This window comes from Halyomorpha halys, unplaced genomic scaffold, assembly GCF_000696795.3.
Source record: "Halyomorpha halys isolate HHAL.00 unplaced genomic scaffold, Hhal_1.1 Scaffold1242.1, whole genome shotgun sequence".
Classification (NCBI taxonomy): domain Eukaryota; kingdom Metazoa; phylum Arthropoda; class Insecta; order Hemiptera; family Pentatomidae; genus Halyomorpha; species Halyomorpha halys.
In genome coordinates, this window is record NW_027111800.1 from 132277 (window position 1) to 145817 (window position 13541).

Here is a 13541-nt window from a genome sequence, read left to right on the forward strand (position 1 = left end):
TAATTTCACATTAATTCACCAATACACAAAATTTAAGATATGGACCTGTTGAGCCAAAAACTGGTCCATTATTATCAATCTCAAACACTTCTAATAATACTAGTAATACTCTAGTAATTTATTTTATATTATATTTTCCCCTCTTTGTGATCGTACCTTTATTTCTAAAAATATAATAATGGTTTTTATTTTAGAGAAATCTCGGTGACAATCACCCCCCCCCCTCTGAAAATTGTTAATCAGGTAAGGTTATTAATTAATTAATATATATATACATATATTCCAATATGAAATATATATGTTTTTTCTACGTTTCTGAAATTTCTCTTACAGAGACTTGGTTAGTTTCTTTTTTCAATACTTTTTATGATGTCATTAATTGGATAAGAAAGTTATTTTCCTTTATACTTTATTAATTCATTGATTAACATGATGGCAGTCTTATAGAATTACTTCACGAAATTGGATATAATTTAACATTAATTCATCAATACTCAGAATTTAAGATTTGGACCAGAACAACCTAAACTGGTTCATTATTATCAATTTCAAACACTTCTGTAATAATCCAGTAATTTATTTTATATTATATTTTTCCTTCTTTGTAATCGTACCTTTATTTCTAGAATTTGAGTCTGTTAGTTAATGTATTGTAATGAGTTTTGTCCGAGGGGTGTCTTGTTCTGTGCTACCTCGCACTTGCCCGGTGTTTTTCTGTTAATAATGCTTGTATGTGACGAGGTAAGTTGTCTTCTCTAAAACCTTTTATGTTAATTGGTGAAGTATTGTAAATGATAGTAGTTCCTATCGATCTAGAAGGTATTTCGATAGCAGAGTCGATCTGTTCTTTTGTTTTTAGTGGAATTTTTAAGTCAAGTACGTTTTCAAGATCAGTCCGAAAATTTTTCCAGTTTACCTGTCCTGTAACCATTGAAGGGGGAGAGGGTCTAGGAATAGGATTAGAATGGATGTGAAGTAGAACCGGGCTATGATCTGAAGAGTGGTCATCTAAAGATTGAATTGTGGATTGTGATGTGGGTATTTGGGAAGTAACAAATATATCAAGGATATTGGGACGTTTTTTAAGGGATGTAGGCCACAAATTACTCATAAATGAACATTCTTCCACTACTAATTAGGTGGTTATAAATTGGATTAGCAAGTTCTTTTCCAGCTTGGTTGATATATAAATCGACAAGATGGTGGTCTTCTAGTTGTTCTTCACAAAATCGAACAACTGTTCAATATAAGTTAGCATTAATTCATTAATACTCACAATTAGATATCTTGATCCCTTGAGTCATAAATAGGTCTGTTATTTATTAATTTCATTGGTTTTTGTAATATCCCAGTAATTTTCGATTATGTTTTCTCATTTTTCTTTTTCATCACAATTTTATTGTTGAAATATAAGAATACATTATATTTCCGGGGAATAGAGGTAATGGACATAATGTAGATGAGAATGGATACCAGCCATTTATTTTGGAAAAGGTAAATAAATTTTGTTACATACAATCCAGTAAGAAATATATTTCTCATTTTCTATGTTTTTGAAATCTCATTTTTTTAATCAAAGTATTTTTATTTCATTAATATACTCACGATTTGAGTTCTTGGCAACTTGAATTATTAATTGGTCCGTTATTCATTAATTTCAACCATTTTTGAAATTTCTCGGAAATTTTAGATTATTTATTCCATTTTTTTTAATCTAACTTTTATTTCAAAAATGAAATAAAGCATTCTATTTCAGGGAAATGGTATAGAGTACGGAGGAAACGGAAATAATCTCATTGAAAATGGTTACCAGCCATATATTCTGAAACAGGTAAATTAGTTTTCTCAGACATGATCCAGAACTAAATATATTTCTTGTTTTCGACGTTTTTGAAATTTCTCTAAAAGACACACTTGTAGTGAGTTTTTAAAAATATATTTATGTGCTTATAAATTGGATTAGCAAGTTCTTTTTTAACTTGATTAATTAATCGACAAGATGGTAGTCTTCTAGTTGTTCTTCGCAAAATCGAAGAAATTGAACAGTTCTTATAAGTTATCATTAATTCATTAATACTCTCAATTAGATATCTTGATCCCTTGAGTCATAAATCGGTCTGTTATACAGTAATTAATTGAACAACTATGCAATATAATGTTTATAAACTCATCAGTAATATAGTTTTGAGATCAGGATCTTTAGAGCCATAATGCTTTATTGGTCCATTTTGGATAAAAATAAGACTTTAATAATATCTGTAATATACCAGTCATTAATTTTAAATCATTTTCTCCCCTCTTTGTAATCTTACTATTATTTTTAGAAATTTTATAATGTTTTTATTTTAAAAAAAATGGGAAAGAGTGAGTGAGAGAGTGAGTGGTCAGGCAAATTCATCCCTTAGAGTTCGAAAGGAAACCACGCAGATTCCGACTATTACAGCACTTACTAGACAAACGGTCTAAACTTCCAACACATTACAAAAGACTGGTTTACATGACTGTAATAAGGCCAATCTGGACATATGGAGTTGAACTTTGGGGCTCCATTAAACCTTCGAAGTCCTCTCGTATTCAATCCTTACAATCCAAAATCCTTCGTAAAATATTCAATGCTCCTTACTTTAAATCATACATAAAGACCTTAATGTTCCCTACGTAACCGATCTAGCCCTAACCAGATATCACACCTACCATTATAAACTCTCTAACCACTCAAACCCCCTAGTATCTAATCTTGCATCCTCTTCCATTCCTGACAATCCTCTTAGGCGCCTGAAAATAAGATGGCCACGAGACCAGCTAATGTAAAATGTCATTAGAGTGCTACCAATGGGCAGTTTCTCTACACGCCTGTAACACTCCAATTTGACTTAGCTCAGATTTACTAAATGTATTATAATGTACAGTTGTAAATAGCAATAAATAAATATTTAAAAAAAAAATCGAAAAATGGAATTATTATTATTATTATTTTGGCTCCACAACTCGATGTCGAGTACTGGCCTCCTCCATCAACCTCCACCAATCATTACGATCTTGTGTGGCCGCCATCCAGTTCCTCACTCCCATCATGGTCCTAGCACCACCTCTCACACCATCACTCCTTCGAAGGCGTGGTTTTCCCCTGCGTCTTGCTCCATGTATTACCTCGGTCACCATTTTACTTGGCACATCACTCTCAGCCATCCGAGACCTATCCTGAGTCCCGAGAACCATTTGAGCTATCCTCAATCTACTGAACCTCACAAACTGGACAACGTCTGGTTCCTTATATAAAACTTTGAGCTCTTGGCTTGTTAGACGTCTCCTTATCTGGTCAACCTCGGCAGCCCAAATATTTTACGGAGAATCTTCCCCCCCCCCCCCAAGACCAAGTTTTTCTCACCAGCCTTGGAGATAGTCCACGTTTCCGAGCCATACAGAAGAATTGGTCGAATAATTATTTTATACAGATAGATTTTGGTGTCCTAAAATAGGGACTGAGACTACAATAACAGCGGTTGGCACATTTGACTCTTCTTATAATTTCGGAGTCCACAACATTATCTTGGGTCATGAGCAATCCAAGATACACACACTCGAGGATTTTTCTAAAAGTATATTCTCCGATCCTGATTTCTTCACCGGGCCTGGGGATTTCCTCTGTGATCATGTATTTGGTCTTTTCTGCATTCAATTCAAGCCCCATTTTTCGTGCTGCTTCAGTCAATTTCATAAATCCATCAGAGACAGCTTGGAAAGATCTTCCAGCAATGTCAATGTCATCAGCGTAAGCAAGAAGCTGTATTGTTCTGCTGAATATTGTTCCGCCCACTTGAATTCCAGATTCTCTAATGGCCTTTTCAAGAGCTAAGCAGGCCAATACATCCCCCTGCCTTAGTCCTTTTCCTGATACAAATTCATCAAATCTTGTTCCCCCAATTTGCACCATGCATATCACCTCTCTCATGGTTAGTTTAACCATTCTAATTAACTTCTCAGGGATGCTGAATTCTCTTATTGCCTTGTACAACTGTCCCCTATGAATGGTGTCATATGCTGCTTTGAAGTCAACAAATAGGTGGTGCGTTTTAATACCGTATTCGCGTCCTTTCTCAAGCATGATGCGTAAGCAAAATATTTGGTCAATTGTGGATCGTCCATTCCGAAATCCACACTAGGTCCGTACCTAAGCTCTTTTTTGCAAAGGGGAGTAGGCGCTGAAAGAGGATGTTGGACACCAATTTATATGCACTAGAGAGTGAGAAGATACCTCTGTAATTGTCACAGACCATCCCATTACCCTCTTTATGGATTGGACAGATTATGGACTTATTCCAAGCTACTGCCATTAGTTCATCTCTCCAAATCTGAATGAAAATATTCTGGAGTATTTTCATCAGCTCGCTTCCTCCAGATTTAAGTAGTTGAGCGGGAAATTAGTCTGCGCCCGGCGGCCTATTACTTTGAAGCCTGGTCAGTAAATCCAAAATCTCCTCTTCATCAAGTGGTTCCATACATTGATCACTAGGGGTATATTCATGGAGACTCTCCTCATCATCATCCTCCAGGAGATCTTTGTTGAGAAGTTGGGAGAAATGTCTCTTCCACTCTGCGAGTATATCCACCATGTTTGTAAGCATCTTTCCGTCCTCATTGAGGCAGTAGGTGGATTTGGTTTCAAAAAAGGTTTTCTATTTCTATTGACTGCTTTGAAGAACTCTCTTTACTGTTTATGTCCGGTAAGGAGTTCAGTCTTTTCCAATTCACTTTTCTCCCACTGTCTTTTTTTATACTGGCGGAGATGTTTATCCATTCGCCCCTTTTGCCTGTAAACTTCAGCATTCCTCCTCGTCTCTCGCTGAATCATGGCTTGGTGTGATTCATTCTTCGTGCTTGTTGTCTTCTCACATTTCTTGTCGAACCACGGGGATCTCAAGTCCTTCTCTGGTAGTCCTAGCAGTTTAGTAGCTGTGTCTGATATAACCTCTGAGTATTTAGCCTATATGTAGTCTATATCATTTTCCACCGCTTCAACTTCTTGAATACACCTATCTAGCTCTGACTCATATCGATCGAGAACTATTGGATCCTTAAGCTTCTTGATGGTGTATTGGTTAGGCTTCTATCCTGGTGTATTTTTTTTCTAAAGCGCTATTCGTGCATAGACATATGCGATACTTAGAAAGTGATCGGAGTCCACATTTACTCCTCTGAAAACCCTCACATTGCGGAGGTTTGAAATATGCCTTCTGTCAATAAGGATATGATCAATCTGATTAAGTGTTGACCTGCAGATGTTTTCCATGTTCCTTTGTGGATTTTCGTATGGGGGAAGAGGGTACTTCTAGTACTAAGGTCCTGAGAATTAGCAGAATTAACAAGTCCTACTCTATTGTCATTGCTTAGCTCGTGCATACTATGTCGACCGATAGTTGGCTGAAATATTGATTCTTTGCCCACCTTTGCATTAAAGTCACCTGAAATGATTTTGGTATCATATTGTGAGGAGGCATCCACAGTTCTCTCCAAGAGTTCGTAGAAGGCTTCTTTGTCTCCATCTTCCGAGGCTTCCGTGGGGGCATGTACACTTTGAATGGAATAATCGTAGAATGTTCCTTGAATCCTTATCACGCATATTCTAGGACTTACGGCTCTAAACCCTATCACCTATTGTCTGTATCTTTCCTTGATAATGAATCCTGTACCATATTCATGGGATCTTTCGCTGCAGCTGTAGTAAATAGTGTGACATCTCCTCTCAATAATGCTCTAAAATATCGACCGGGTTTCCTGGATAGCAGTTATGTCCAGATGGTACTTTTCAATCTGCGCTAGGAGCAATTTTATTGCTCTGAGTCTGTAGAGAGACAGGACATTCCAATATCCTCGGTTAAATTTAAGCCTGGGGTTGCCGAGTTTTTTTCTTTTGTTGACCATTTGATCCCGAGGATATTTTAGGTTTTTTGATATATTTAAAAAATGGAAAATGTAATTATTTTTTTAAAAATATAATTCAGTTAGAATAAGATATATTTCTTTTTTTACATTTTTAAAATTTCTCTTTTAAGTTACTTTCCTTAATAGTTTTTTTTAATACTTGTTATGTACTTATATGTAAGTTTAGTAAGTAATTTCCCATTTTGGTTGATATGTTAATTTACATGGTTGTAATCTAATGCTTTAATTAGTGCAGTGTTTATAAATTTCAAACTTATCTGTAATTAGTCTTAAATCATTTACTCCCTTCTTTGTGATCATTCTCTTATTTAAAGAAACATAATGTTTTATTTTAGAAGAGTGATATACGGAGAGTGGCAAGACAAATTCATCCTAAGGACGAAAAAAATGTTGGTGACATCAATCACCTTCCGGAAAATTGTAAACAGGTATATTAATTTTCATAAATTTAATTCAGCTTATATATACATATCAGGTATTTACATTTACATTAATCTACATCACTACTATTCCATTTCCTTTGTTATTTTTTCAAGACAACGGAGAAAACGGCAAACTTATTTCTCCTGCTGGTTTGAGGTGTTAGTAGGAATTTGTTAAAACGGTAAGTTCAAGGACAACCTTCACAGTAATATTATTTGTAAATTAACAGACTGTATTTTATATAATTAGTTAATGTTATTTTATCTATAAAAAATATATAATGTTCTTTGGGTCTATGAAAAAGTTACTTAAAAAAATAACAGAATATAGTATTAAAAAAAAATCTTCCATAATAGCATTTTTAGCTAGAAAGAACATGATCTATATGAATAGTAGTTACTCATTAGATGATGTAACAACATTATCATTATAACTTTAAACTTCCTTTCAGTTCTTTAAGTTATATGACTCCTTTTACCGTAAGCTCAGATCTAATAGTTTTTCCTTGCAGAGTAAAGAGAGTGGTTTGTAAATACTCGTTTATTTTGTTCTATTTATAATACATTTATGTTTTGTATTTTTATTTTGTGTTACTCTCCCATTTCTTATATATGAAATGTATAGTTGTATATACAGTCCGGTGGTTGTGAATTTTTTTTTAATTTTTAATAATTTTAGTTGAAATTATTATTATAAATAACGTTAACATTGATATTTTATGAATATAATAAATACTAGGAATAAGTGTTGAGATAATTTTAGATGAATTACTTTCATTCCTTCAATCCTATCAAAACCCTTCTTTTTTTTTTTTTAGTTAGTCCAAAAAATGTGCCATGGTGGAGCAAAGAGTGGGAGGTTTGGAGGACATTCGTTTATTTATCGATCTTTCATATATATATTTTTTATTCTTCACTTTAATTTGTCTATATGTGAAATATATAATAAGGAAAACTTGTGTAATCATATTCTTTTTTTTGTATTAATTATCATCATCATGATTATTTTAGTGTGTACATGCATAAGGATAAGTAAATGTAAAACTTTTATTGTTAATGCACAATATCTCAAATATTAATTTCTTGAAAAAATAAAGTTTCTTTGAAGATTCATTTCTCAATCACTGATTTCATCACACTCTCTATTGCTGAAATTATCAATGATAAACTCTGCAATTCAAGAGACCAATAAAAATGTTTGCCCATTATCAATGGATAATTTATTCAAATTGCTTTGTGTATTTCCTGGAAAAAATTATTCATTATATCTCACTTTAGACTGTTACTAACTAAGATAGAAATGTCAAGATTCATTTTATGAGACCATCGAAAAATAAATTTTATCTGCCCCAAGTGGGAATCGAACCTACAACGTTCCAACCCGAGCTCTCTGGGACATACCCATCAACTCCTACGGCCGTCATGTCCCATTATTAGGCTTTAGTCGCCAGACAAAAAGGACTTTAGCTTTAAGAGTCATTTTATGTCTAGGAATGCCCACACTCTGGTTCAGAGAGCTTCATATGAATACATATAAGGAAGGTGGTAGGTATCGTAGGCCGGAAGAGAGGAAATTCGTCCAATCATATTTGTCTAGTTAATTAGGCGAGGTTTTGAGGGAGCAATAAATGAATCAACAATATCAAGGATTACCCATACAGAAGAAGACTTATTGCAGGACAGGTAAGGTGTATTGTTTAGGAGGGGCCTCATGCCCAAGGAGCTAAGTTGTGAAAAGGAGAAGGGAGAGAACCAATGAAATTGAAATAGGTAGAAAAGAAAGTCCAGTACAAAAGGAAGGGTAAGATGTTGGTGTCTCCGTGAGAATTTATTCACAATATGTTAGAGATAAAATATAATGGTAAAATAATAACATTATATGGTTACTTTACGCTAGTTGGCCTTTTCAGTTTAGACAAATTAGATATACATGAATTAGTCAAGGAAAATAAGAAAAGACAATTTCATGTATTCCCAAATCAGCCAGCTAGGACAAATCTCAGCATCATTGTTTTCAAGACAGCCTCAAGAAATAATGATATAGTTTATAACATTAGCCGCTCTTTAACATCTTCATTGTGTAATAATAATAAGTACATACATCATATTGTTCCTCATTCAATAAATAATTTAAGTTATATTATTAATATACATTAAATTGTTATATTTTTAGAATTTAAAAAAAATAATCAGAATAATGAAATGTATTTTTTTCCCCTACGCCACAGGCTATTACGCCATTTTCCTTCTCGCAACCCAATACAATTTTATTCGTCCTCTTAGTTCGTCCGTATCTCGCTCAACATCCACCAGACCAACACAATAATGAAATGTATATTAAATTTTATATTCTTGATAATCGTAGATTTCACTCAAATGAATAAGAATATTGCTAATAACTCTGACGAGTCAATGAATTATTTATTCCTTAGCCCTTCCACTGATTTCAGTGATATAAATACAGGGCTGCCAATAATTCCGGTATCAATCCCTCAACTAGTATCAGCACTATGAATGTATTACTATTTCTCTGCATTATAGGAGTGAGTCTTGTGGCGGCTAAGGTAGGTCAATTTTATTTAAAAAGATTAAAGACATATTATCGGAATTCATAACATAGTAATATATGTTGAAATAAACTACTATATTTTGTTTCATGTTTTTTTTCCTTTGCTTTCCACATTCTTCTTGATGGGATAGCAGAAAAATGAATGATAATTCTTTTGTCCCTAATGAGATTGCTAAGAGCTAGACATTACTAGTTCTTTGGGATCGTTTTGACTTTACGTTTTGCAAATTGCATCCATCGGAAATTTCTAGAATTTATCAGTTCTGTATGGACATTTGTTCCAGGACCACTATCATATATTTCATTAATAGAGTAGTATATGGAAGGCTAAAAATAATAGTGAAGTAAACCAGAGGTTTGGGATCTACGATCTTAACATGGTATTGCTTACTAAATTATTGTGTTCATATAAGAAATATAATTGAAAACAGGGGAGTGTGTGACGGAATCCCTATCTCGATAAAATTTTCCTGATTATTAAAAAAAAAATGTATCTACATCATTCAAGATTTCGTACCGGACTTGAGTACGTTTGACCTTCACATAATATCTCTTTGAATTATCTATATTCCAATATTATTATTTAAGTTGGCCTCATTGCAGTATTTACTAATATAAAGATCTAAAGTCACAAGAACAATGTTTATCTATGTCTTGATCTGCATTTTCCTATATATTCTACCTCCTTTGCCTCTTCGCCCAACATCCCTATCCGAAAATGCTGGAATCATACGGATAGTTGTATAACGTATCAAGTTGTATAACGTAATAGAACTTAAAAAAAAAAGAAGGAAAATCGGGCGAGAAATGACGCAGTCACAGTTAATACTGAGTCATACTCTCTGTACTAATGCTCTCTCTCACTCTTGGACTGAAAGACTTGAAGAAAAAGGAAAAGAGGGAAGAGAATTTAACCGTGCGCTTATTAGAAAGATACTGGTTTATTATCTCTGTGATGCTCCTTATAGACATTATTGAGGGTTATTTACACGTGGAGTTAGGATTAGTGTTGTATACAGGCCTTGTCCAACCATAACTCCTCCCTACCTGTTTATGAACATGCCTCATAAACTTCAAAAAGATAACCGCAAAAAAACACAAAAAAATCTAAAGACAAACTAACGTATCCACAAAAACCGAAAAGTAAAAAAATAAACTTTTCATCAACTAAAATTAACACTTGAACTATTGAAACATAAACGATAAAACTTTTGTATGCAAAAAAAAAAAAACTTTTACATAGATGAGAAAACTCCAGATCCTATTGATTATTCATTATGGGGAACTTGAGTTGTTCTATGTGGACCGTCCTTCGTTTTTTTGGTTCTTAAATACTCTCTATTGTTACTATATTATGCTCTCTAATTGTAATCACCCTGAATGGCCCCTCATAGCTTTGCGGCTCCTTACCCCTGTTAGAGCTCAATCTACGGTAAACCACTGTTCCTATACCAATTTCCCCCTCAATGTCACGTACATTATCGTTATGTCGCGCCACGCGTTTGGCTTTCTCCTTTTCGATTCTCTCTCTCAACTTGTCCCACGTTTTTCTCAGAGCTATCCTGTTACCGACGATCTCCTCTCCGTCAATCACCGTGTTTCTATAATCGCGTTTGCGCCCTCTAAGTCCGAACAAAATTTCGACTGGAGCGAATCCCGATACCGTATGCACGGAGTGGTTATAGGCTGATATAGCTCTTATCATAGCCTCGTCAGGTTCCAGGCCCTTATCTATCTGGTACACCCGCAAGTGATCGCTTAACGTACCGTGGAGCCTCTCTATACCCCCCTGCTCTTAGGGTGTCCTGGGGTGTTACTACACCTTACATCCAAAGCCCTCATTTCTTCTCTGACGTTGGTGTTATCGAACTCCCGTCCCGAATCAGACGATATCCTTTCCGGTACTCCATAGAACTGGAAACATAAACGCAACGCTCCCAATACCGCCTCGGTCGATCTTTCTCGAATCTGATGTGCCATGGCCACTTTGCTAAAGAGGTCAATCATTGTAACCCACTTGTAGCCCCTCCAGGTGAAAGTGTCGATTTGTAATTCGACTAACAGTATGTTTGCCGTCGGTGTCTCCTCTTATGTCGCCTTGGGTGGTTGTCAGTCGTATTTGGTGGTGAGGCACACCTCATAGTTCCCGATTATCTCCTGAATCATTTTCCGCATATTCCACCAGAAATATTTCCGCCGCAGGGCTTGGTAGGTCTCATTCAAGCCTCGGTGATTGGTCTTCCCCTGGTTGTATGCCAAGGTGACCTCCCTCTGTTAATATCTGTCCTGAACGGTTTCCACCATTATTAGGCAACGAACGAAGTTTCGATCCATTCCGAATTTCTCCTATCTCCAGAGGCGTTTTATCTTCTCCCAAACAACTCCATTCCCGACGTAAAGATGGTATGTTCGCCCCGGTTTGGATGCATCTTTCAGCACTCGGCAGATTTCATCATTCCTGACACCAGGTGCCGACCAAATAGTGGTGATCGAGGTCTTTCCGTATTTAGCGAAGTCCATCTTCATGGATCCGGAAGTTCTTGTCTCAAAATTATTTATTGTGATTTATCGTTCACCACCTCCTCTAGCTCTTCCATCTGAGTTGGTCTTCCCTGAGTGGAGCTTTCATTCTCGGATGATGGCTCATGGTCGTTACCTGGAATTTCCTCCCGAAAACATAGGGGCGAAAATGTTCTACCGCCCACACAATACCTAACAGTTCTCGCTCAAGCGCGCTGTATCATATCTCTGCATCTGTTAACCGCCTGCTAGCGTACGCCAACGGTCGCTCTCCACTATCGCAATCCTGCGACAGTAACGCCCCCAACGCGTACTCACTTGTGTCCGTGGTGATGATAAATGTACGTTCAAAGTCCTAGAATGCCAACACCGGTTTCTTCTGAAGCGCCTCCATGCATTTTCTAATGTTTTCCACCATATCGGGCGTCATCTGCACCCTATTTCCCTTTTTCAGAAGGTTGTTGATGGGTACTAGATACCTGGCCATCGCCGGTACCAATCGTCTATAGTAATTCAGAGCGCCCAACAATCTCCTGATCCCCTTAACAACCGTTGGAATCGCCATTTTCCTGATCGCTTTTACCTTATTTGCGTCTGGCCTGACTCCCTGTTCCGATATTGTGTGTCCTAAATTTTTTCGCAAGATAACATTAACCCAAATTTCCGGATCTGTTCAAACACCTTGCGCAAGTGGGATACATGTTCTTCCTCCGTTTTGCTAAAAACGATCAGGTCGTCCATGTATATCTGGCACATGGACTCGTCGATTCCCCGTAAGAATTCGTCCATCAATCGTTAGAACGTAATTGGCCCATTCTTCAGTCTGAATGGCATCCTCGTAAATTCATAATGCCCGCTTTAGAATATAAAAGCTGTCTTTTGCTGATCTTCCAGTTGCATCTTTGATTTGGTGGTAGCCGGCCTTCAGATCTAAAGTACTAAAGATCGTTGCCCCACCCAGTCTATCTAAGATATCTTCTAGTTGCGGTATCGGGTATCTCTCGTCTACAGTGTTCTCATTAAGGCCCCGGTAATCAATTACTACCCTATATTTTTCTCCATTGTCTCCAGGTGTGCCCTTCTTCGCACCGCCCATAGGGGGCTATTGTATGGGGAGGTACTATCTACGATGATACCCTGTTTTTTTAGTTTATCTAACTCTTCCCGAATATGCTGTCTGAGCGCATGATAATAAACCAGTATCTTTCTAGTTAGCTTGCAGTTTAATTTTGTTCCCTCTTCCCTTTTTTCTTCAAGTCCAAGTGCTCGCAAGTGGTGCCGAGACCCGGATACTGATTGAATATTTTTCATCGAATGAAGATTTTTTTTTTCTCTTCTTCTAAATCTTAATTTTTTTAAATTAAAATCTTTTTTATAAAAACTTCACCGATTGAACATTTTTTTTTAACTGTTCTACCATCCAATAATTTTTTTTCTTTCACCTCCTTCATCTAAACTTCGCCTAAAATGACATTTTGTTTTACTGACCAAGATGGTTAATGGTGATGGTCAAGCACAACCACAGCCCGCATTGAGGCAGCCAGTTCTACAGATCCCGGTGGCGCTACCGGCTCCTGGAGTTCCGACTGTCCCGGCAGTCCCGGCGGTGGTTCCAGCGCTTCCTTCACTACTAGAGACCACTCTCGCGGCTGCTCACGCCAATATGTTGGCTAAAATGAAAGTGAGAGCAGTAACCTCTCAGGATATTAGAAAAGCTATCTCAGACTTGGAGCGGTTCTCAGGCGAAATTGGTGAGGTAAATCACTTCATTAAAGCTGGAGATTGCATCATGAGGTTGGCAGCCAAGGTCTCAGAGGAGTTTCTGGACAAAAATGACGCGATTTCCCTCAAGGCAGCACTCATATGCCGGATCAAGCGAAGTATTTTGAACCATATTCAGGCAGACGAGGAAACAGCATGGCCAGTAGTGAAGGAAAGATTAAAGAAGGCCTATGGAGGAGGCAGATGGTCCCCAGAGGAAGACATTTTCTACATGCTGCGGGAGAGGAGAAAGATCGGGCAGTCTAACGGACAGTACGCAGCCACGCTGTTAGGACAGTTTAATCTGACCAAAGAAAAGATGAGAG

General features: G+C 36.7%; 1 protein-coding gene and 1 long non-coding RNA gene across 2 annotated transcripts in view; one reads left to right on the plus strand and one right to left on the minus strand.

Annotated features, from left to right (window-relative positions):
- The window catches only part of LOC106688955 (uncharacterized), a 9685-nt gene extending 2439 nt beyond the window's left edge, over positions 1-7246 (plus strand). Inside the window, exons 4-7 of the mRNA XM_067049784.1 lie at positions 1757-1831; positions 6279-6371; positions 6480-6547; positions 7184-7246. Coding sequence (XP_066905885.1) covers positions 1757-1831; positions 6279-6371; positions 6480-6521 — 210 coding nt within the window. The 3' untranslated portion in view covers positions 6522-6547; positions 7184-7246. The remainder of the gene's footprint in view (positions 1-1756; positions 1832-6278; positions 6372-6479; positions 6548-7183) is intronic.
- Positions 7247-7438: 192 nt separating this feature from the next.
- Positions 7439-13541, minus strand: part of LOC136796327 (uncharacterized) — a 22706-nt gene continuing 16603 nt past the window's right edge. The window contains exon 3 of the long non-coding RNA XR_010844031.1: positions 7439-7610. This is a non-coding gene — a long non-coding RNA (uncharacterized lncRNA). The remainder of the gene's footprint in view (positions 7611-13541) is intronic.